Here is a 23,560-nt window from a genome sequence, read left to right on the forward strand (position 1 = left end):
TTTTTCTATTATGTTATGCTTGAAATTCCTTGCCCAAATTGATATGAATTAGATATTAGCTCTTATTTCTCATAGTTTTTGCTTGTTTGTATAGCTCTTTTAACATTTGACTGTTGAATACATCTGGACTTTAGTAATTCACCATTGCTTACATTCAAGTTATCACCAAATGCTTTTAACGATATTTTTTACTGCTTCATACCTGGTACCAAGAGTATGCCCTATCCGAAGGGTCAATGAGGATGGTGATGATCTTGGCCTTGGGGACCAGAGATGCAGCTCGTTTGGGAGCCTCTTCTGAATGGAAGTAATTAGCACTCTTTTCAAATAGAAAGTCACTTGTAATGTTGGATGGAGTAGGAAAAAAGTCCATATACCTGAAGGCAGAGAAAGACAATTAATTAATTTGAGGTCTAATTGTTTCCTACCATACTATGGATAGGAAATTATTTAAACATTTTTACATCCATTTATATACATTTTTAATTATTGATATTATAATAGTTAAAATAGAGACTATTCTGTACACTCTGAAAGTGAAAACAATCCCAGGTATTACTGTTCTAATGGGCTATTTAGGGCAGGCGAAAGAGTGAGATGGAATGGGTAGGTTGCTAAGGAACGGAGGGAAAATTCTTTAAATTTGGGTTGATGTTCTGTGCTATTGAAAGCCAAATCTAAAGAAGTTAAGTTCACCCTTGGCAAACAGCAAATTACACCATATTGCCTAGTAAATATTTTAAAATAGTAAATTTATGTTTGCATACTTGAATGCTAAATTCTTAAATTGAGATTAAAGTGCACAAAAGAGGAAAATGTGTAAGTCAGAATAGCTATAAAATACTAGACAGATTAGGGCATAGCTGCTTTCCTCCTTTTTAACTTCTGCATAATTTGTAGTGTGTATAGCAATGTGAACACATTATAGTCTATCTAGAGTAATTAAGGAGATATTTCCTGCCAGTTGATCCTGCGGAGCCTCGGCATGTTCACCCCTCCATATGCTGTCGGAACAGTCCTCTGTGTGTAGGTTATAGAATCAATATGTTCAGAGGTTATTTCAGTGCAAGGCATTAATTATGTGTGTAACCCTCCTTACAGCTCACCACTTCTCTAACCCTCAAATGTTCTAGAAATAAATAATGAGAGCAATTAAGAATTCATATAAGATACTTATTTTCCTCTTTGACATTTGTTATTATGTTTCCCAAATGTGAAGTGGTGAAAAGTCTCATCTATATTCCTGCTTAACAATTTGCATTCCATTTGAGCCCACAGATAAGAGGAAATTGCTGCTCTGCCTTCAGTAACTTGCATGCAATTTCCAAATTCATTTAGTCTTTTTAAATAAGACAGAATAGTGCTATCCTAGGTGCAGAGTGGACACGTCCATACTCATAATGGGAACTCAAATCTGCTCACTGCCATCGCCTTGGCCCCACTCTCATCCTAGCTGCATCTTAAAAGAATGAGCTTTTCATGAGGACAGATTCACGTGTGATGTTGACATAACATTACATGCTATGTTAAGTTGTTTAGTTGTGTCCAACTCTTTGCGACACTTTGGACTGTAGCCCACCAGGCTCTCTGTCCATGGAATTTTTCAGGCAAGAATACTGGAGTGGGTTGCCGTGCCCTCCTCCAGGGGATTGTCTTGACTCAGGGATCCAATCCACATTTCCTTGGTCTCTGCATTGCAGGCGGATTCTTTACCCACTGAGCCATCAGTACATGCTACCCAGGTATGCAGTGAGGGGAGTTTACCTCAGGGGGAATTTGCCTTATATACTTGGGATTTGGAAATCAGGGCCATATTTTCCTTAAAAATTGGGACATGGCTAGGAAAAAAAAACCAGAGTGAACATCAGTTACAGTATCAGGTTTATTCTGTTTTAGTTTAGGGATAATATTGTGATTTTAAAATTTTCATAACTTATTAAGTACAAAGTAATTTTCCTCTTATGCACTTGTGTGACTAGCATTAATAAGGTTTTAGAAACGCTCTGGTATTTGCATGACAAATATCAGCTTAGATTACAATACAACATTTACCATCTATGTGTTTAATGAAGATACAAGTCACAGAGTATAAAAGAAAACAACCTTTTGATTTATTTGTTTTCTCAGGCATTATTGTGAAGACAAATTATGTATTTAGTAAAAAAAAAAAAAACCTCTAGACTCAGTAAAATAATAATATGCTTAAGGAGAATTTTAAATATCCTTATGAATAATTCTGATGAAAATATTCCATAATCCTCTTTATTCAATCATATTAATTTACCAGAAAAATATTATCATTATTGCACTGTCCAAATCAAATTATAGGCAACACTGATTAAACATATCATCATTATAAATTAATTTTTAATTCACTATGGTAGAATTGAACATAACAAATTTATTCTGTAATTACGTAGATGCCTTGCATACACCTATAATTGCCCATCTGTGAATGAGCATGTGCTAATAATGGACTTTGGTTTTTGTTATTTTGCTTACCAGTCAATTCCCTTGTGGTAGTTGTTTCCATTAAAGAATTGGACTTCTTCAAATGTTTTGGGACTGGGGAGATTGCTGATGATGGAAGGGTGCATAAGAAGAAATAAATAAAGTGCTGTTGTTCCTATTACAAAAAAAAAAAGGAGACAAAAGGTTATATAGCAATAAAAGACAAGAAAAATATTGTATTATTATTATGGGTGGAGGCTTGCGGAGTAGCATATGGGATTTTAGTTTCCTCGACAAGGGATTGCATCCAGGCCCCCTTGCACTGCAAGTGCAGAGTGGTAACCACTGGACCACCAGGGAAGTCCTAAGACAAATATTTATCAAAATTTTTGCTCAAAAAGTAATATGCAAGACCAAATCATTCCGGTGTCAAAATGATTTCCTAAAAAGCAGTTAAGTGCATTTCATGTGGCAATGATTTGTGTTCTTATATTCGTCTTCATGGTTCTATTGACCTAAACATTTCATTTAATCTGAGTACATAGTCAAAGTTAAGTAGGTTGATACAGCTAGGGGAGAAATTCAGAAATTGGGTGATTAGATTTCCCTGCTGAAGTCAGATGAGTGGCTAAAGTATCAAAAACATCCAGCACAGTACCTGAACCTCAATTAATACTATGTTCAAATCAATTAAAGTTAATCAAACTATTCAACAGATGTCGACCAGTGCAACTCTGAACAACTCGCTGTAGTAATGATTGGTGATAACTCTTGATAAGAAAAACATATTTGCTGGCCTCAGTAGACTTTAAGTGTATTTGTGGATTTGAGTCAAGTAAACAGGTGAGGAAGGTCCCATGATGAGAAAAGAGTAGAGTGCTTTTCCAATATATGAGAAAATGGGTAATTTAGACTCGGGCTATCAGGGAAGGCTTCCAGGAGGAAGCATTTCCCAAGATTGTACCTTAAAAATTTCAGTATTTCCCGAAAGGCAGAAAGAGAGGTGCAAGATTGTGGAAGACAGCAGTTGACTGTCCTACCCTGACAAGCCTGATAATGAGGCACTAGGCTGAACAGACTGGCTGACGTTAACCACTGAGTGGATGACATCACAGAAGGCATGAGTGTCACAGCTAAACCTAGGTTAAGGCAGAAATTGAGGGCCATAGCAGGAAGGACCATGAAATGACTGGCTCTCATAAATCAAAACTTCCCTATGGAAAAGGTTATTTCTTTTTGTAACATGGTGCACTCAGGAGACTTCGTTGGGTTTCCCAACCCTAGGAGAGCGTGGAATGAACTACACAGGTGGACTGGCAGAACAATAATGATAACCGCTGGGCATCTGGAAGAAGAGATCACAGAGAACTGTGTAGGTAAAGAAAGTAACACTAGGTCTTAGGGCACCCAGGAAATCCAGAATGGTGGCTCCTAGTGCAATGGCAGGGCAAAATTTAATAAATGCCCTTAAGGAGATTTCATTTTTATAGCATATAAAAATCATCATCCAATTTCTTTGACTTGTTTGTTCATCTTGGGAAAGCTCAAACCAGCTAAAAGCTTTATCATTTCCACACTGGTAGGTCAAATATGAAAATCTAAAGGTGTAAGTTATTGTCTTTATAAATACAACCAGCAAAGAGGAAAACTAGATTTATACTTACTAACCTGTAGTGTCCTAGTAGAACTAAGAAGTAGTAATATTCAATGACAAATGATAGAAGATATGATTTTAAATTAAAATTTCAACATAGTTTTACAACATAGAAATGCTTTCTTTCTTTAGTCATCATTCCAGTGTTAGAACAGCTGTGAGGGAGTTGGTGGAAAATTAATGAACATTTTAAATAACAAGAACAATAACAAAAGTGATATATATGAAAATACGCGCTGCATTTTTTCTCTCCCTGCACACATGTAACTTATTGTTGCAACGCAATTTATATTCCTGGAGGAAAAAAATATTTCAACAGCCAATATCTAATAGTCTGGAAATTTTGCCCACAACCTTTAAAATGATCTACTTGCTTGTATTACAAATATCTTCATCTGGGCCAGGCTTATTTATCGTCACTGTTTGTTTTGTGTTATGGCTTGTGCACTCACTGATGAAAATGCTTCTAGTCAGAGTTGTGAATTCAAAATACAGCAAGTCAATAAAAAGTTTAATTAATCAGGACATGAGCAAAGTATATAAAGCTGTCACATGCTGAAGAAAGTATAAAATAGTCTAATTGAAAGTGTCATCTCATTGGCGAAATACTGTCACTCTCTTTTACTGCATTGTTATACACATGTCCTTCAGCACATGAGAAAATATCATGGGGAAAAGCTGCCTAATAAGCCTAAGGTGCATCAGAAAATAAATCCAAACCATATGTATACATAAAGATTATTTGAAAACAAGCAAAGAAACAAACAAACCACACAGGTAGAATATTTGAAGGTGATAATGACAGTGGTTCTGAAAAAAAGCCAATTCAAGGTTCATATGCAGTATAAAATAGTTTGAATGAAGCCAAAGTTCTCTTTTATAATTTAATTCAGCAGTTAATTAGGCAAAGCCACAAAAAAGGGTAGAAATTAAAAATCAGATACCACAACTGTGACATATAAGCTCAGAGTTGTCAAAAGTGTGTTGTCTGTTGAACAGCTTTAAAATTCATACTTAAAAATTTAGTCCATAAGTCTTAATTAATTAAATGAGCAACTTTAGGGTCCCTTTGAGGATCATGGCATAAAGATGATCCATAGGGATGAAGAGAAATTCAATAATGAACTTGAATGGCTGTCTAAATATTTCACCAAGGCAAACTTAATCTAATACTATATGACATTGTGTTTCATGACAAACAAATGCAAAAACCCCCACAAACTGCACAGTTGGTTAGTCTTACCTGTTTTTTGTGGCCCGATCACGAGGAATTTTGGTAAGTGGTCGCAAGTTTTCTCTCTGGACCATATGTCTTTGTGTCTTTTATCATCACATGGATTCTGCAAGAAGGAAGAATAATGAATCTTATCGTGTAATCAATACCTGGCTCTGTTCCATAAAAATTGTCAAACCACAGCATCAAATTCTTGCCTACTACCCTTAAGCTAAGAGATAGACCTTGTTCTGGTTCTGATTTTCAAATTGTTTCCTTCTAAAATGGCACCTTCCTTTCCTTCAAGGCTAGAACTCTGCATCAAGTCTCTCCTGCCATCACTCTTCTCAGGCTTGGCTTGGTGTTCTAACTTCTGAGTTTCCACCCTACCTCTGAATTCATGTTTTATATCTGTATACTTGATCCTTAGCTTGTCTCTACCTGGTTTGAACTCAGGTTTTCAGATATCTGTGCTCTGCCCTAATTATTCCTACTTGTTTTTCTCTAGAGGGCTGGAAAGTCATCCTTGAACTCTGGACTTGGCCAATTTTTTCTTCCCTTTTTACACTATATGCTGTTCTCTGCTGATCCAGATAATCTCATAGTTTGGCCATATTCCACAAGCAGATACCATGTAGATCATTATTTCTAGTCCCTACTTTCCTCCTAAACAATAATTTAAATTGTGTATATGTCACTGTTGCACAGACGTGGTGAGGAAATGAACCAACATAGCCATATATCCAATTTTATCTCCATCTCAACTTTCTCTTATACCAGCCTCCATTCTGTTCAAGTATAGAGGTCCAAATTTACCATCCAATTCATGACACTTGAGAATTAAGAGTCCTAAGGACTTCCCTAGTGGGTCAGTGGATAAGAATCCACCTGCCAATGCAAGGGACACTGGTTCAGTCCCCAGTCTGGGAAGATTCCACATGCCGCTGAACTCGTGGCCCATGTGCCACAGCCATCGAGTCTATACTCTACAGCCTGTGAGCCACAAGTACTGAACCCATGTGCCACGACTACTGAAGCCTGTGTGCCCTAAAGCCTGTGCTCCACAGCAAGAGATGTCACTGCAGTGAAGAGCCCGAGTGCTGCACCAAGAGTAGCCCCCGCTGGCCGCAACTAGGGAAAGCCCATGCAAAGCAACAAGACCCAGGACAGCCATAAGTAACTAAATAATCTTTAAAAAAAGGGTAAACGATAGTGATACCACTTTTTTTTTTATTTAAATTTATTTATTTTAATTAGAGGCTAATTAATTTACAATATTGTATTGGTTTTGCCGTACATCAACATGAATCTGCCACGGGTGTATATGTGTTCCCAATCCTGAACCCCCCTCCCACCTCCCTCCCCATACCATCCCTCTGGGTCATCCCAGTGCACCAGCCCCAAGCATCCTGTATCCTGCATTGAACCTGCACTGGCAATTTGTTTCTTATATGATATTATACATGTTTCAATGCCATTCTCCCAAATCATCCCCCTCTCCCTCTCCCAAAGAGTCCAAAAGACTGTTCTATACATCTGTGTCTCTTTTGCTGTCTCACATACAGGGTTTCGTTTAAAATATCTATTGACTGACAAAATGGTTTTATTATATTGGTAATCTAATTAATAAATATATTCAAAAATTATTTTTGCAAAATTCTTTTTAAAAACTATATGTTGACCATTAACAATTATAATTTTACATTTATTATTCAATTTAAAAATGGCATAAGATAATTAATCATTTATGGTGCATATTTATGTACTTAAACCAGTTTTTTTTTTTAATCCATATCTGCTCTAGTAATATGTCACCCAAGTTCCTCTGAAGAATGCTTTTACTAAACCAGCCAAGTTTCAGGAGCCTATCACCTTGGTTGGTTTTTAGAGGCCCAGGGGCCTGGAGCATGTGGTGACATGCCTTCCAAAGTAAAAGGTGAGTATTGTACTTTGCAATTCCTACTACTAAGATAGAGTGGCTTCCTTGGTGGCTCAGACAATAAAGAATCTGCCTGCCATGCAGGAGACCTGGGTTTGATCTCCTGGCTTTGGAAGACCCCTGATGGAGAGAATGGCAACCCACTCAAGTATTCTTACCTGCAGAATTCCATGGACAGAGAAACCTGGCGGGCTACAGTACATGGGGTCTCAAAGAGTTGGACACGGCTGAGTGACTAACACTTGCATTTTCACTAAGATAGAAGCACAAAGCTTGATAGGCTTCTTTTGGGTTTTAGACACTTTTTTTTTTTTTTTTTTTTTTGGACCTAGGAAATACTTCTCTGAGTCACTGACTGAATGATGCAGAAACCTGCTGGTTTTGAGGGAACCCAGAACAAGAAAGAGCCCTGCAAGAGGTAAGTCTGAAGTCTAAGCAGTCCTCCCACTTGGGCCGTGCATTGTGGCAGACCCATGGGACCATGGCCTCTATGGTATAAAAGGACACCAAACAGAGTTCTGGTCAAGTCCCAGAGGAGAAGCACAGTATTTACCCTTAAGGTTCTGCAGCACCTCATTCAAACAGTAGCTCCTGGCATGCTACTGGGCCCTGGAAGAGATTATGTTTGTCATGGATTTTCAAAGTAATCATGTGGTCACAATTCACTATCATAAGTTTAATACTGACAGACCAACCAAGTCAAGTTCAAGCATACCCAGGAGCTATTCATTATAAGATGGAGTGATACAGCTGCAATTTATTTCAAGAAGATACGAAGGCTATGAGTAAACTTTACAAGTGCCCAGACCCCATGTTACCTATCATGGTCTCACTGATGCCTCTACATCATGGCCATTGATTCAGTGATGCCATCCAACCATCTCATCCTGTTGCCCCCTTCTTCTCCTGCCTTCAGTCTTTTCCAGTATCACGGTTTTTTCCAATGAGTAGGCTCTTTGCATCAGGTGCCAAAGTAATGGAGCTTCAGCTTCAGTCCTTCGAATGAATGTTCAGGAATGATTTCCTTTAGGATTGACTGGTTTGATGTCCTTGCTGTCCAAGGGACTCTCAAGAGTCTTCTCCAACACCACAGTTCAAACACATCAATTCTTCAGCCCTCAGCCTTCCTTATGGTCCAACTCTCGCATCCATACATGACTACTGGAAAAACCATAGCTTTGACTAGACGGACCTTTGTTGGCAAAGTAATGTCTCTGCTTTTGAATATGCTGTCTAGGTTGGTCACAACTTTCCTTCCAAGGAGTAAGCATCTTTTATTTTCATGGCTGAAATCACCATCTGCAGTGATTTTGGAGCCCCCCTCCAAAATAAATTCAGCCACTGTTTCCAATGTTTGCTCATCTATTTGCCATGAAGTGATGGGACCAGATGCCACTATCTTCGTTTTCTGAATGTTGAGCTTTAAGTCAACTTTTTCACTCTCCTCTTTCACTTTCATCAAGAGGCTCTTTAGTTCTTCTTAACTTTCTGCCATAAGGGTGATGTCATCTGCATATCTGAGGTTATTGATATTTCTCCTGGCAATCTTGATTCTAGCTTGTGCTTCATCCAGCCCAGTTTTTCTCATGATGTACTCTGCTTATAAGATAAATAAGCACGATGTACTCCTTTTCCTATTTGGATCCAGTCTGTTGTTCCATGTCCAGTTCTAACTGTTGCTTCCTGACCTGCATACAGATTTCTGAGGAGGCAGGTCAGGTGGTCATCTCTTTCAGAATTATCCACAGTTTACTGTGATCCACACAGTCAAAGGCTTCGGCATAGTCAATAAAGCAGAAATAGATGCTTTTCTGGAACTCTCTTGCTTTTTCCATGATCCAGCAGATGTTGGCAATTTGATTTCTGGTTCCTCTGCCTTTGCTAAAACCAGCTTGAACATCTGGAAGTTCACAGTTCACATATTGCTGAAGCCTGGCTTGGAGAATTTTGAGCATTACTTTACTAGTGTGTGAGATGAGTGCAATTGTGTAATAGTTTGAGTATTCTTTGGCATTGCCTTTCTTTGGGATTGGAATGAAAACTGACCTCTTCCAGTCCTGTGGCCACTGCTGAGTTTTCCAAATTTGCTGACATATTGAGTGCAGCACTTTCACGGCTTCATCTTTCAGGATTTGAAATAGCTCAACTGGAATTCCATCACCTCCACAAGCTTTGTTCGTAGTGATGCTTTCTAAGGCCCACTTGACTTCACATTCCAGGATGTCTGGCTCTAGGTGAGTGATCACACCATCATGACTAACTGGGTCGTGAAGATCTTTTGGTACAGTTCTTCATAAGTTATCTTTATCCAGGCATAGCCTTCCTCTGTCATAATTCCCAGAGAAAATTATAAGAAAGGAATTAGTGGGACAAACTAAAGCTGCTGCTACTGAAGTTGGTCCTGAAACTACTCAACACACCAGGTCAGCTTTCCATACCAGCAGGACTGTTACCCACTGGTGGGGGAAAGCCAGAGTAGGGGATACAGAGGTGGGAAAGTGTGGAGAAAATGTGCGTTGGTTTCAGCTTTGGAACTGGCTGCAGCAATGAGGCTGCAGTTTCTCCTGATGACCTTCCGCTTATAGGTTTCCCCAGGAATTATGTTCACAATTGTGGAAAAATTGTGCCTGGGTGAGTGAGTGTACTATGAGAAGCAGGTATAGCTTTGTGGTACAAGGTGTGGATGGGGCAGTGATAGAGGTTGAATGCCTTTTCCTCCACTGAAGGAAACACCCTATTTCTGACAAGCTGGGGAGACAGTACTGCCTTGGCCAAATAGAAGCCACTTGACAGGAAGTCATGCATCCCTTGCCACTTTCCAGAGATGGCCCGTGTCCAGTGATTGACTGATTCAGGGGTGTGACAGCCTGACCAGCTTGCTTCAAGGTCAGACAATTTGTATGATTAGCTCTCTCCCTGCAGATCCAGTCGAGGCCTGGCTTTTCTAAGACTGCATTGTGCTCTGCTTTTTCCTGTTCCACATTTTCCCTTATAAGCTTTTCCTAAAAGTGTTTCCTCGACAAATCATTGAACCAGATCCATATCACAGAACTGATGCATTTTCCATCACCATCTTTCACTGGAACAAGAGTGCAGTGTAATACAAAAATGCCAGTCATGTATGCAATCTGTGGGAATTCACCTCACAAAAGGTTCTCCTATACATCTTGAATTTCTTGATGAATTCATCTATAGAAACTGTGATCAAGTAGTTGATTACAAGCCAATAAGCGCAACAGGTCTTATCTATCTTACATAACAACTGATTGCAGAAAATAGAAACACTAGTAAAAATAAAATAAATTTGTGTCACAATATGAATTACTGCACTGCATACTTCAACAAGAACATTTCACTGCAGGAAAAAAGAAAAGATTCTGGATGAAGTAACCGGTTGCTTTTGATATAGATTGTTTATATGTTGGCACAATCTTTTTGTCTCATGGTGAATCGTCAACAAATACTTCAGACCTATTCAGGGGCCTCTGCTTGCAGTGCAGGAGACCCAGGTTTGATCCCTTGGTCGGGAAGATCCTCTGGAGGAGGGAATGGCTACCCACTCGAGTATTCTTGCCTGGAAAATTCCATGGACACAGAGGAGCCTGGTGGGCTATAGTCTATGGGGTTGCAAAGTGTCAGACAGGACTGAGAAACTGGCACTGGTAACAAATGCCAACACCAACCGAAGCTTCCGTTCTGCTGTATTCACTATTATAGATACACTCATACCCGCATGTGAATCTTTGAATTATTTATATTTCTGGGCAACACTTTTATTTTTTTCCTACAATGCAGGGTCAAAATCTTGCCAGTTCTTCTCATTGAAGCTAATATCTGTCATAAATCATTCCTATTTATTTTGGTGGGGCAGCAGAGCTCCGTAGTTAAGAGTGTGAGCTCAGGAGGCTTGTGTCTTAAGCAATTTCCCCAAACTCTCTGGACTTCAGGTTTCTCATCCATTAAATCATGATTAATATTGTTTACCTTGCATAGTTATTGAGAACATTAAATGAGTTAATATATTAAACAACATTAAATTGTGCTCTATAAAAAAAAGTGCTTACTCTGTGGGCTCAGTCGCTCAGTCGTGTTCAATTCTTTGCAACCCCCTGGACTGTAACCTGCCAAGCTCCACTGTCCATGGGATTTTCCAGGCAAGAATACTGAACCAGGTTGCCATTTCCTACTTCAGGGGAATTTGCTCAATCCAGGGATCAAACCCTCGTTTATTATGTCTCCTGCATTGGCAGGCAGGTTCTTTACCACTAGCACCACCTGGGAAGTTTATTCTGTGATCTCCCATAAACTCTTTTTTCCCCTTTGTTCAGATTAGTTAGGCAACTGAAGCAGCAGAAAGAGATTACACTTGCTGATGGACTGGTTTATTGCAGATATTCATCCTGAGATCTGACTTCCTGGTCCTTGTCAGAAGCACCAGCAACTAAGGTGACTGCCCCTTCTCAGAGCTGGATGGCTAGATTCCTGGGATGCATGAGATATAGGCAAACTTGAAGCTACGGACTCTTCTATCATATGATCCAAAGACTCCTATATAATCAGTCATGGATATTATTTTTTTTCACACTTATTATACTTAAAGTGCTTCCAAGGTGGTGCAATGGTAAAGAATGCACTTGCCAATGCAGGAGACAGAGGACTCACAGGTTCGATCCCTGGGTTGGGAAGACCCCCTGGAGAAGGAAATGGTAACTCACTCCAGTATGCTTGCCTGAAAAATTACATGGACAGAGGAGCCTGGTAGGCTATAGTCCATGGGGTCACAGAATCAGACTGAGTGACTGAGCATGCACACAATATAAATAATCCCTTGATTCCTCTAAATTTGAATCTAGAAATATTGTAACATCTTGCCAGTGTGCCAGTGTGCCAGTGTGTTAGGAGCTCAGTTGTCCAACTCTGTGACCCCGTGGACTGTAGCCAGCCAGGCTCCTCTGTCCATGGAACTCTCCAGGCAAGAATACTCTCCAGGGGTGGGTTGCCATTCCCTTCTCCAAGGAATCTTCCCAATCCAGGGATCGAACTCAGATCTCCTGCTTTGCAGGCAGATTCTTTACCTTCTGAGCCACGAGGAAAGCCCACCTTAGCACCAGGTAATTTTATTTTATAGTTTACTCCCATCAATGTAATTTCCTGGGAAAGTACAACTAAAATAACTAGTGTCTTTGTCTGCCAAAATGAATGTTTATCCACGTTCTGTGTGTGAGAGTCAAACTCTTAGTCTTACATTATCAATCTGCCTATTTCTCTGAGAGTTTTGTTTCACCAGTTTTGCATGCAGAAATTTGAATGGCAAAGCTGTGTATATTGTGATAAAGAAGAAAAGAGGTTTAGTCAAACATACAGAACCAAGAGAGGTCTCACAAAAGATTTTGACTTTCAACAGTGGCACTGAAAAAATCAATCAGTTTGCTCATCCACTTTGTAAGAAAACCATTTGAGATAATGAACTGAACACCTATTCTGAGATTTGTTCTTTGTTGAGTTATATATGGTGAAATGCAATAAGAATAGGCAATTGACACTGCTTTCCTATTGCTTAATATCTAAAATATAGTAGAAAACTAAATTTCTTTGCAAATGATGCAGTTAAATGATAATACGAGGAAAATAAAGATTAAATTCTATAGTGATAATATGAATAAATAGCAAGAAATAGCTTCTGGGGCTACCATGAAGAACATCATCAGTGACTGAAATTTTTGTGGGTGTTTGAGAAGTAAAATATCTACACAGTTTATATTACAATAGTTTTCAAACATGTATCAAAGCCTGCCTATGCTTATACCAAATGTTTATGGTGCCCATCCTATAACAGTTAATCAACCATTCAGTCCATAATTATCAAGCAACTCTTATGTATTAGAGTGCAGCAATAAAGAAGACAGAGGTCTCCTCTTCAGAGAACTTACATTCTAGTTGAATATAATTATTGGAAATATAACCAACTATTAGTATGCATGTTACATACTGTGACTAGAAACACACACTTGAAGTAAATAATTCTGGGTACTGAAATGCAGTGAAGGAAACATGACAGGAAGCTCTTACAAAGAAACAGGAATGGGAGGAAGTGCTTTGGCTCTAGTCATCAGGGAAGGCCTCTGGCTTGGGGTGATACGTGAGTTGAGCCCTGAATGACAACAAGTGCTAAAATAATGAAGTGGATGAGTCGCAGTAGCCAAATAGCAAGAATATCCCAAAATAGGATAAGAGGAGAGTCTGGGGGAGAATGGGTACATGTATGTGTATGCTGAGTCCCTTTGCTGTTCAGCTGAAACTACCATAGCGCTATTAATCGGTTATACTCCAACACAACATTAAAAGCTTTTTAAAAAATAAATTAAAATAAAATAACATTGTTTAAAAGCCATCTGAGTAAGCAGTAAATGTATCTAGATTATGTTTAAATATAATAAAATGTGAAGAAAAAATATCCAGAAATAAACTGAATTAGGATTATATAGGAGTCGTTGCATCATTTGGTAGAATAGCCTATAGCTTCAAGTTTGCCTGAAGAAACTCCAAGCTGTTTCCTTATCAGGTATATTTCTGTCCCAAATGTTTTTATTATTAATTCAATTTATACTACTTCAGTTTTCCTGTAGGTATTTTATAATTGGTGGCATTTGTATACATTGGTCTGGACAGACTTTATTTCTAACTGCATTCCTTCTATGTTAGAGCATTTTAGGCCTACTGGGATGCCCACATTTCTTCTTTCATCTTTTCTTGGTATGTTCCTTCTTGTCTCTGTTAATCACAGCTTTAATAACAGGATGTTTGCATTTCCTATTTTATATTCTGAAAATGTTTGTTTAGACTTTTCCTACTCTGACTCTCCTTTTATTGTCTGAATAACAGCTAACATAATTTCTAACTTTTATTGATCACCGTCTATATTCCAGGCACTTGCTTGATATAGATTATTTCTAATCCTCAAAGCAACCTGGCAAGACAGATATTATTATCCCTTCTTTATAGCTGAGGAAGCTGAGATGCAAGGTGTTTTATTTAGGTCTTGCTGAAGGTGACACGGGACATTAGTTTCAGATTTTAAATCCAAAGCTGGGGTTGTCTCTGCTGTTAAATTGCACGTGTGTGTGTGTGTGTGTGTGTGTGTGTGTGTGTGTATGAGAGAAGGGATGCAGGGGGAGAAGATTCTACAGTGATTATAAGAAAAGGGGTTCATTTGCATGCACTTTCTCATACTTTGTGCCATTGTTATTGTTTTAATTCTAAAGATCAGAAACTTATAAAGCAATTATATCCCTGAGTGTTCCCTACATATCTGAAACTGTTACACACTGTAATTTTCTGTTTTTAGTATGTAGCATGATAGATATGCTGAAACTTTGGAAAAATACTCAGTTAAAACTGCTTTAGGCAGTGTGTATGATAACAGTGCCAGCATAGTGAAAATGCATGCAACTATCTCTCACACAGGTAAACGGGATACAGGTAGCTTTTGTACATGGAATATATGATGAGGTGAGGCAGATATACTTTTTGGTAGATATAGGTAGAGTGGACATGAGATTCCCTGAGATGATTAACCAGACTTAGAAAGGGCAGTAATTCTGATGAAATCATGTTACTAAGAAGGGTATGAGCACTCAGATTTTCCCTCTCTAATTAAGTAAAAATTTCAAATTTACTATCAAGCTAGAGACACATACTTTAAAAAAGTCACACCACTGTCCTGATCCTGAAATTCATGTTTTATAGAATGATGAAAATAACTTTTGCTCTCATTAGATCTGGTTATTCCAACCTACCTGCCTTTTCTTTACCAACAATTTGTTCTGTTCACCGCTTCTCCACACCCTTCCCTGAGAAGGACACCATGGAACTATCAATCGGACTGATTATCCTGTCTCAGGTCATGTGTCTTTTCCAGATAACTAGGAGATCTCTAGACCTTAATAGCTGAAACATTAAAATTGCCCAGTGCTCATGGTAGAAGGATTATTTTGTTAATTAGAAACATTTCCAGGTTATTGGTTTTCTCTCCATTCCCTATGCTTGCTTTCTGCTATTCTGACCTCACTGTTTAAAGGAGAATGCTACGAAAGGTGTTTCTGTTTTTCAAGTTCTTCAGCTTCCGCCCATCTTGGTGTGTTGTTTTAAATTTTATTCTGCTTACTAAACTTTGCCACGCGCACATCTTTAAAGAAAATTCTTTTCCAAGTCTGCATCATACGAGCTGGTGACTTTCAATGTTTTGTCTCTCAAAGTCATTTAAGCCTAATACAATCCACGTACACTGATGAAGAATTTTAATAGGTTAGGGATATGTATCCTCAGTGCTTCAGTCAGCAAATCCTTATGGAGAAACTCTGAGACGCACACCATCTTTGCAAAGACTCCATTCTACCTGCACATCACATAAGCCGGGGAGTCCATCAGCTCCTTGGAAGAGCTTTTCCTTTCTGTGTGCACTGATCCATAATGAATGCCTTCTCCACAGAACTCCTGTGTAATAGTCTGATTCTTATTCAGAAAACTTTTCTACCAAAGCACTCGGATTCGTGCCTGCATGCTAAATTGCTTCAGTTGTGTCTGACTCTTTGGGCCCTATGGACTCATAGGCCCACCACTGGAGTGGGTTGCCATACCCTCCTCCAGAGGATTTTCCTGACCCAGGGATCGAACCCAGGCAGGTTCTTTACCACTAGCACTATCTGGGAGTCCAGTCTGATTTACAAAGGTGCATAAACGCCCGCCTCTGGGGGTGAGATTGGTGAAAGAGGCCTGCGGTTCATGTGTGGATCACGGTAATAGTGCAAAAGAATTGCTTTAAGCACAAAATACCTCTGATTTATCCTAAACACCTAAGCTACTCACCATATTACACCATCTTTATTCAATAAATTCACACTATTTGTATTTTCCCATGAAATATTCTCAAAAGCATAGTTGAGCCCAGGGGGAAGTGACAAGTTTACTCTGTAGCTCTGAGTATCTTCAAACATGACTGTACACTCTTGCATATAATGCCTTATATTATTATTTATGGCTTTATGAATATACTATCAGGGAATCTGGATAATCAACTCAATGAAAGAAACTGTATTTTAAACTCTTATTAATAGGTTGGTCTCATATAATGTTTCCCTAGTAGTATATTAAAAGTTATCAGACATTTCTGTAGGGCATACACAAAAAATTCACTTTTTATTGTTATACTTGGATTAAGGATTCAAAATAGTTATCTGATGATGATTTTGATTCATCAAGTATGAAAGTATTATAATTTTTTTTTCTTTTGCTATCTGCAAGTAGTTTTTCCATGATGAAACCTTAGTAAGGTACTTGTGTGGAGAATCTGACACCTGACAAGATTGTATTTGCAACTGATTGACAGGAAAAAAAAATCCATGACTTATGTCACCATATCTGGATGTCAGACTGTCTGACAGCCTTGTATGCTCAAAAGAATGAAATGGTACATGGTAAACCAAAGAACTAAAATACTAAAAGAATTAAAATCATGAGGAATTACCTGAGTATTTGGGAAGAATTTCTGAAAGGTTTAAATACTATTCGGAATTAAGAAGAGAAATGTAGTGCTGTAACACGTAAATCCACATGGTGATTAGGAAAAATGTATCAGATGGTGTTGAAGTCTGGCCTCTGCTCTGAGTGTGAAGTGATAAAAGTGTTCTGGCTATTTTACCGGAAAGGCTAAAAGATGAATAAAGGGAAGTGAAGACTATGAAATTATAGAACCGTTATTTCCCCAGCTATGGGGATAATTACTTATATCAGAGTTCCTTTAATCTCAGGGTCTCACCCACAAACAATTTCTAACACTTTTTCTTTTAAGATCTCACTTTTTCCCCCCATAGCCATGAAGCTACTCAGGGCTTCCCTCTTTCATATCTAGATTATTACCTAACTCCAGCTCCTCCTTGTTCTCATTTGTCAACGAAAACAAACAAACAAAAACTTCTGCTATGATCTTTTTTGGCCAACACTTAAAAAAGTATTTCCCTCTCATCTTCAGAACACACTTGTTGCCTATCAAACCCAAATTACTCTGACAGCTCACAAAGCTTTCCTGACTGGCTTGCGCATGCTCCTCAAGGTCATGTCCTATGCCTACTCTTACCAAGAAACAAGTGTGCCACCGTTATTGCTGTTTTGCACACAAAAACACACACCCTCTGTGTTTGCTGATACATTTGTGACACTTTAATGACAGTAGCTATGGTACTATCAGAGAAGGCAATGGCACCCCACTCCAGTACTCTTGCCTGGAAAATCCCATGGACGGAGGAGCCTGGTAGGCTGCAGTCCATGGGGTCGCTAAGAGTCGGACACAACTGAGCAACTTCACTTTCACTTTTCACTTTCACGCTTTGGAGAAGGAAATGGCAACCCACTCCAGTGTTCTTGCCTGGAGAATCCCAGGGACGGGGGAGCCTGGCGGGCTGCCGTCTATGGGGTTGCACAGAGTCGGACACGACTGAAGTGACTTAGCAGCATGGTACTATGCTAGGTTCTAGATTACGAACATCTTACCCCTTAAGGTTTGCATGAGCCGGTATATGACAAGCACAAGTGTCTGCAATACCATATGGTAAATGCAATACTAGAGTCATAAATGAGGTATAGACTGAACAAAAAGGAGGAAAATATGAAGACAAATTTATGATGTCATTTTGTTCACATAACCAGGAGCTATAATGGTTTGTAAATTCCATGAAGGCAAAGACCTTTCTTTTTATTATACAGGTATTTCAAAAGCATTGTTTGCATAAATTCTCACTGAGTACTCCATCCTGTGCTTCTGAAGTCACAAGGTATTCCTGTTATTTCGTTCTACATAGACAGTCAATGATAGAAGTATATTTATTATTCTAAACATAAAACTACCATCTTGGTGTGGTTGGGACTAAACTGGAGTTCCAGGAATAATAAGGCAACTTGAGCTTCAGTTCTGACTTGTCCCTAATAAGTCAAGTAACTTAGAACAAGACATTGCACCTCCTCAGGTGTCTAAAATGAATAGGTTGAGCTAGATGCCCCACTGCCTCTTGCTGTTACAATCCTTAATTCTCCGTGTCAGCACCAACTTATAGAATCTACAGTGTTTGTATCACTAGACCATGTGATTTGTTTATGTCATAGACATTCAGATTTCAACATTTCTAAGCGGGAGTTAGATGATTTCCCAGCGAGAATCTACCAAGGTGTTAATTCCCTAAGGTTACCACCCTGTGGCTTTGTTCCCCTGTTTCTTTACTTTTAGAGACACTGGCCTGGAAAGAGAGGAGCTGCAGCTCTTTGAGCATTCCCTTGGTCACACAGGCGAGCAGGAATCCACATCACGCTTGGCACATTTATTGATAGTGAGACCCTGGAGTGACTGACTGGAGATAGAGACTGAGCTAACCTGACAGCCTGAGAGCTTAAAAGCATCGATTAGTGAATGTGCAATGATCTGACCTTCCAACTGCCTCCATGTTGGGGTTTGGGTTTCTATAATGGGAGTTAAAAAAAAAAAAAAGAGGAAACCTTATTCCTTTATGCTTTATAGTGATTATTCCACCCAAACAAAAAGGGGCATGAACTAATAGAAATCCATGAGTATAATTTTAGGAATCTTACATGCCAGGGACTGCACTGAGGCAGATGTACTCTAGGGATCGAGTTCCTTGTGTGCTCAGTACATATCTCATATTAAACAACTTCAAAAGAATCCACTTCCAGTGAAGGGAGAACATTCTGTGTTGTACTTTCCCTGCTGGCCATTGGCAGATATTCATATTGCACTTTTTAATTAGGTGACAAAGAAGTTTTCACATATCCATTAGTTGGTGCTAATGAAAATCTACATAAGGAACCAACGGAAATTAAATAGCTGTTAAGATTATCATTTTGCACATTTTCTTTTTATTTGTGACAATAAAAAAGCGTGAACTGAAAATCTAAGGAAATATAACAGTTGACTTTTTAAAAGTAAAATACACTAAATAAAAAGGCATGTTTATATTAAATATAATACAGTATCTGCAACATTTAGAGAATGTATAGTAGTGCTGCTGCTGCTAAGTCGCTTCAGTCGTGTCCGACCCTGTATGACCCCATAGACGGAAGCCCACCAGGCTCCCCCGTCCCTGGGATTCTCCAGGCAAGAACACTGGAGTGGGTTGCCATTTCCTTCTCCAGTGCATGAAAGTGAAAAGTGAAAGTGAAGTCGCTCAGTCGTGTCCGACTCTTAGCGACCCCATGGACTGCAGCCTACCAGGCTCCTCCATCCATGGGATTTTCCAGGCAGGAGTACCGGAGTGGGGTGCCATTGCCTTCTCTGGTATAGTAGTGACAGAGATACGTAATATTAATTGATCTTATCTCTGTAGGGTTGTCATGAATGGACTGTAAAACCTTTAATTAGTGTTGGTTATGCTTATGTGTGGGGCTTCCCTTGTGGCTCAGGTAGTAAAGAATCTGCCTGCAATGCAGGAAACCTGGGTTCAATCCCTGGAGAAGGGAATGGCTTCCCACTCCACTTCTTGCCTGGAACATTCCATGGACAGAGTAATGTGACAGGCTACAATCCACGGGGTTACAAAGAGTCAGACATGATTGAGCAACACTTTCAATTTCAAGATTATATATATTTTGTAAAATTAAATTGATGCTGTTCAAAGGACACAATGATAATGCTTATAGCTGTTTTGTTTGCTTGCTATTATAAACAGGAAATGAGAAGAAGAGAAAACCACCATAGAAAGGAAATCAAAAGTATTATGCCCTTTATCTTCACTAGATCATTTGCAGTTTTCTGGCTTCCCTGGTGGCTCAGATGGTAAAGTGTCTGCCTGCAATGCGGAAGACCTGGATTCGATCCGTGGGTCAGGAATATCTTCCTGGAGAAGGAAATGGCAACCCACTCCAGTACTCTTGCCTGGAAAATTCCATGGATGGAGGAGCCTTGTAGGCTACAGCCCATGGGGTTACAAAGAGTTGGACATGACTAAGCAACTTCACTAGTTCACTGGATATCCTTTATGACTGGAAAAGTTTTGCTTCAATGAGTCTATGGTTCTCAAAATCTCATATATGTGAATATTTCCCTGTTCAACTTAACTGTATTTCTGTTTACTAGTTCTTGTTTTCTTTCTTAAATACATTTGGGAACATATGGAATGTTAGTTAATAAGAAATGTTTACAACTTCATTTTTCAGTTAAAAGTAACCATATAAATAGTATAATTCATGTGTTAAAGCAGGAGACTTTTAGTAAACATTTACTGTTGAGTATTATTTAAATACTCTTATAATAAGCTATGTTTTCATAATAGAAATATGAACGAAAACAGCAACTTAAATTTGTGATCTGATGCCTTTTCTGATTAATTATATCATTTATTAAGAACTCCCTAGGAATTTACCTGTATGATGCTATTCAAAATTATAACAGTCACACTCACAAATGTCTTTTTGTGTGTGTGTATGCATATGTTTTCATGTCTTCCAAAGTGATGCAGTTCTCTAAGGAATAACACTGTTTTCTTTTTCTAATTTTCATTTATACCCCTATTCATCTAGCACAGTATTTCATATCTAACATTTGATCATTAAATTTAAAACCATCATATTGACCAAATCTTATTGGAGCTGATGTGTTTTTGATTATGCTCATTTCCAAAGAAAACAAGTACTGTCTCTAAGATGGAAAACTATCAGTGAACACAATTATTTATCTTTTAAAACTCATATAGCATTAAGATGTATAAATTTTTCATTTAAAAAGCATTTTTTTTCCCTCTGAAGATAGTAGAGTTTGGGGTCACTGACTCATTTTTAGGTCATCTATGACCTTTGTTAAGTTGGCTACTTTTTATTGTTCCTGTACCATGAATTATAGATATCTTATAAATAAAAATATGTGAGAAAAGAATTGATTTACTATCAATGATTTGTCAAGTTTATACATATGTGAGCACTTTTAACTACCATTTATGGGACACAAGGTTTTGCCTTTATGAAATTCAACATCTATGTAGTATGACTACACACATTATAAAAACTATGTTTTTACTTCTCTGTCTGCTTAACATATACACCAAACTGCTGAATAAATCATTAAAATAAAGTATGACTTACGGTAGCTGTTTTAAAACAGATTTAAAAATATGTAATGGTCAATAAAAATAACAAGAAAATGTTCTATTGACTTCGAGAGAAAGCACTGCATTTTATTCTTCTTTGAATTTTCTAGAGCAATTAGCCTTGCCTTATACATAGGAGATGCTCAATAAACATATGGGGGATTTTTTTTTTTTTTACCATATAGATACAGAAGGGCATGTAACATGAATTATGGAATAAAGAGAAACACAAGAAAGGGAGAGGAAATGGTAAAAAGTGTGTTTCACAGTGATTTCTCATTAATGAGGATGCTACTCCTCTACTGACTACTTAGCAGGGGACCATCTGATCTGCTCTCTGCAGTCAGCTTATTGATTGTGTGGGTCAATGTAATCTGATGCATAAAGAACCAAGAAAGTAGAAGGTAGCATTTTCCTAGATAAATGGTAAGAAGCAGCTAGTTTACATTTTCATGCCCTGAGGCTCAGTGGCTCCCACAAAAAGTTGAATTAAAACTGACAATTCTTTATCAATAGATAGAATCTGTATGGGCTTGAAGCAACACTTGCCTTTCCTTTTCTATTTAGACTATCTGTGTTGTACACGTACATATCAAGGTCTAGTTATAGGCATTTAGATTATGGTGGCCCTTGATTTCTGTCTTCCTAGACATGTACTCTGTGTGGTCAGATGCTCAGTTGTGATCGACTCTTTGCAACGCTATCCATGGACTGCCTACCAGGCTCCTCTGTCCATGGGATTTTCCCAGCAACAATGCTGGAGTGGGTTGCCCTTTCCTCCTCCAGGGATCTTCCCAACCCAGGGATCAGCCCATGTCTCCTGTGGCGCCTGCATTGCAGACAGGTTCTTTTCTGCTGAGCCACTTGGGAAGCCCATCTTCTTAGATGGGTCCTGCCCCAGAACCACAGAACCAAGGTCACCTCCAAAGCTGACTACGCCCCTTTGTAACTGTTACCAAAAGCCCCCTGGTAATCACTAACAAGCTCCCTGACTCCCAGTTAGGCAAAGATGCCCACTCCAGTAAACACACTATAGCACCCCAACAAATCACCTAATGCAAACCATCCAGCAAGAATTTCCTTTGTCCTGAGGCTATAAAAATTGGCTATTAACTCACAAAAATGGTTGACTCTCCCAGGCCTGTCAGGAGGTGTTGGCCCACTGCGCTCACAGTGCCCACTTTATCTCTGCTGTTTTTTCTTGATAAACTTCCTCCTTTCTGAAATGTTCTATGTCTGGAAATTCTTTTCCAACCTGCACTCGGACTGCCTCAACACTAGCTGCTACTAAGCTACTAAGTCGCTTCAGTCGTGTCTGACTCTCTGTGACTCCATAGACGGCTTCCTACCAGGCTCCCCCATCCCTGGGATTCTCCAGGCAGGAACACTGGAGTGGGTTGCCATTTCCTTCTCCAATGCATGAGAGTGAAAAGTGAAAGGGAAGTTGCTCAGTTGTGTCCGACTCAGCGACCTCATGGACTATAGCCCACCAGGCTCCTCTGTCCATGGGATTTTCCAGGCAAGAGTACTGGAGTGGGGTGCCATTGCCTTCTCCGCAACACTAGCTACCTAACACCTAACTGTTTTCCTGCTAGTCAGTGGCCACACTAAATGCAAGTCAAAACGATTAGCTCTGAGAAAATACCAACAATGAAACAATATCCTCTAGGCAAAACTTCCAAACCAACTGACTAACAAACAAAACCCCAGAAAAACAGATCCCAAATGCAAATACTTAATCCACAAAACAAATATAAAGCATTATTGAAGAGAATACAACTACTGGATAAAAAAGAAGTTTGTGCTGAATGCCAGCTATAGTATTTCCAGCTGAGTTCCCAACATCAATTCAGCACTCACAAATTGCTAGTTTTTTTCTTTCACCCCAGGAGAGAATGTTCAGTGTTACCTGCCAGAGAGGATCTTTTTGCTCAGGGAAGAGCTCAAAGTACTTGTGCGCTAGTTGCACTGGAGGCAGAGTTTGCAATTTCAGGTTGGTCCAGCTCTGAACGAAGTTGGCCAGGTTCACAAAGGTGTACAACCCTAGGCGGTCATTCCCATAGTTTGACAAATGGGTCATGAAAATGCTGATCTGAAAAATAAAAATGACCAGAAATATCATATGCATATGCTCAAAAGTGGCATGGAAGCTCTAAGAAGAA

The 23,560-nt window shown here is 39.0% G+C and overlaps 1 protein-coding gene across 1 annotated transcript in view; it reads right to left on the reverse strand.

The window, feature by feature from the left end:
• LOC147371184 (N-heparan sulfate sulfotransferase 4-like) overlaps positions 1-23,560 on the reverse strand; it is a 23,931-nt gene continuing 371 nt past the window's right edge. The window contains exons 2-5 of the mRNA XM_086407342.1: positions 23,308-23,490; positions 5,349-5,445; positions 2,503-2,626; positions 1-377 (exon numbers count right to left, since the gene is read on the reverse strand). Coding sequence (XP_086263468.1) covers positions 197-377; positions 2,503-2,626; positions 5,349-5,445; positions 23,308-23,490 — 585 coding nt within the window. The 3' untranslated portion in view covers positions 1-196. The remainder of the gene's footprint in view (positions 378-2,502; positions 2,627-5,348; positions 5,446-23,307; positions 23,491-23,560) is intronic.

The sequence above is a fragment of the Bos grunniens genome, chromosome 6, assembly GCF_055505025.1.
Source record: "Bos grunniens cultivar Pamir isolate PY7600 chromosome 6, Bosgru_T2T1.0, whole genome shotgun sequence".
NCBI lineage: Eukaryota > Metazoa > Chordata > Mammalia > Artiodactyla > Bovidae > Bos > Bos grunniens.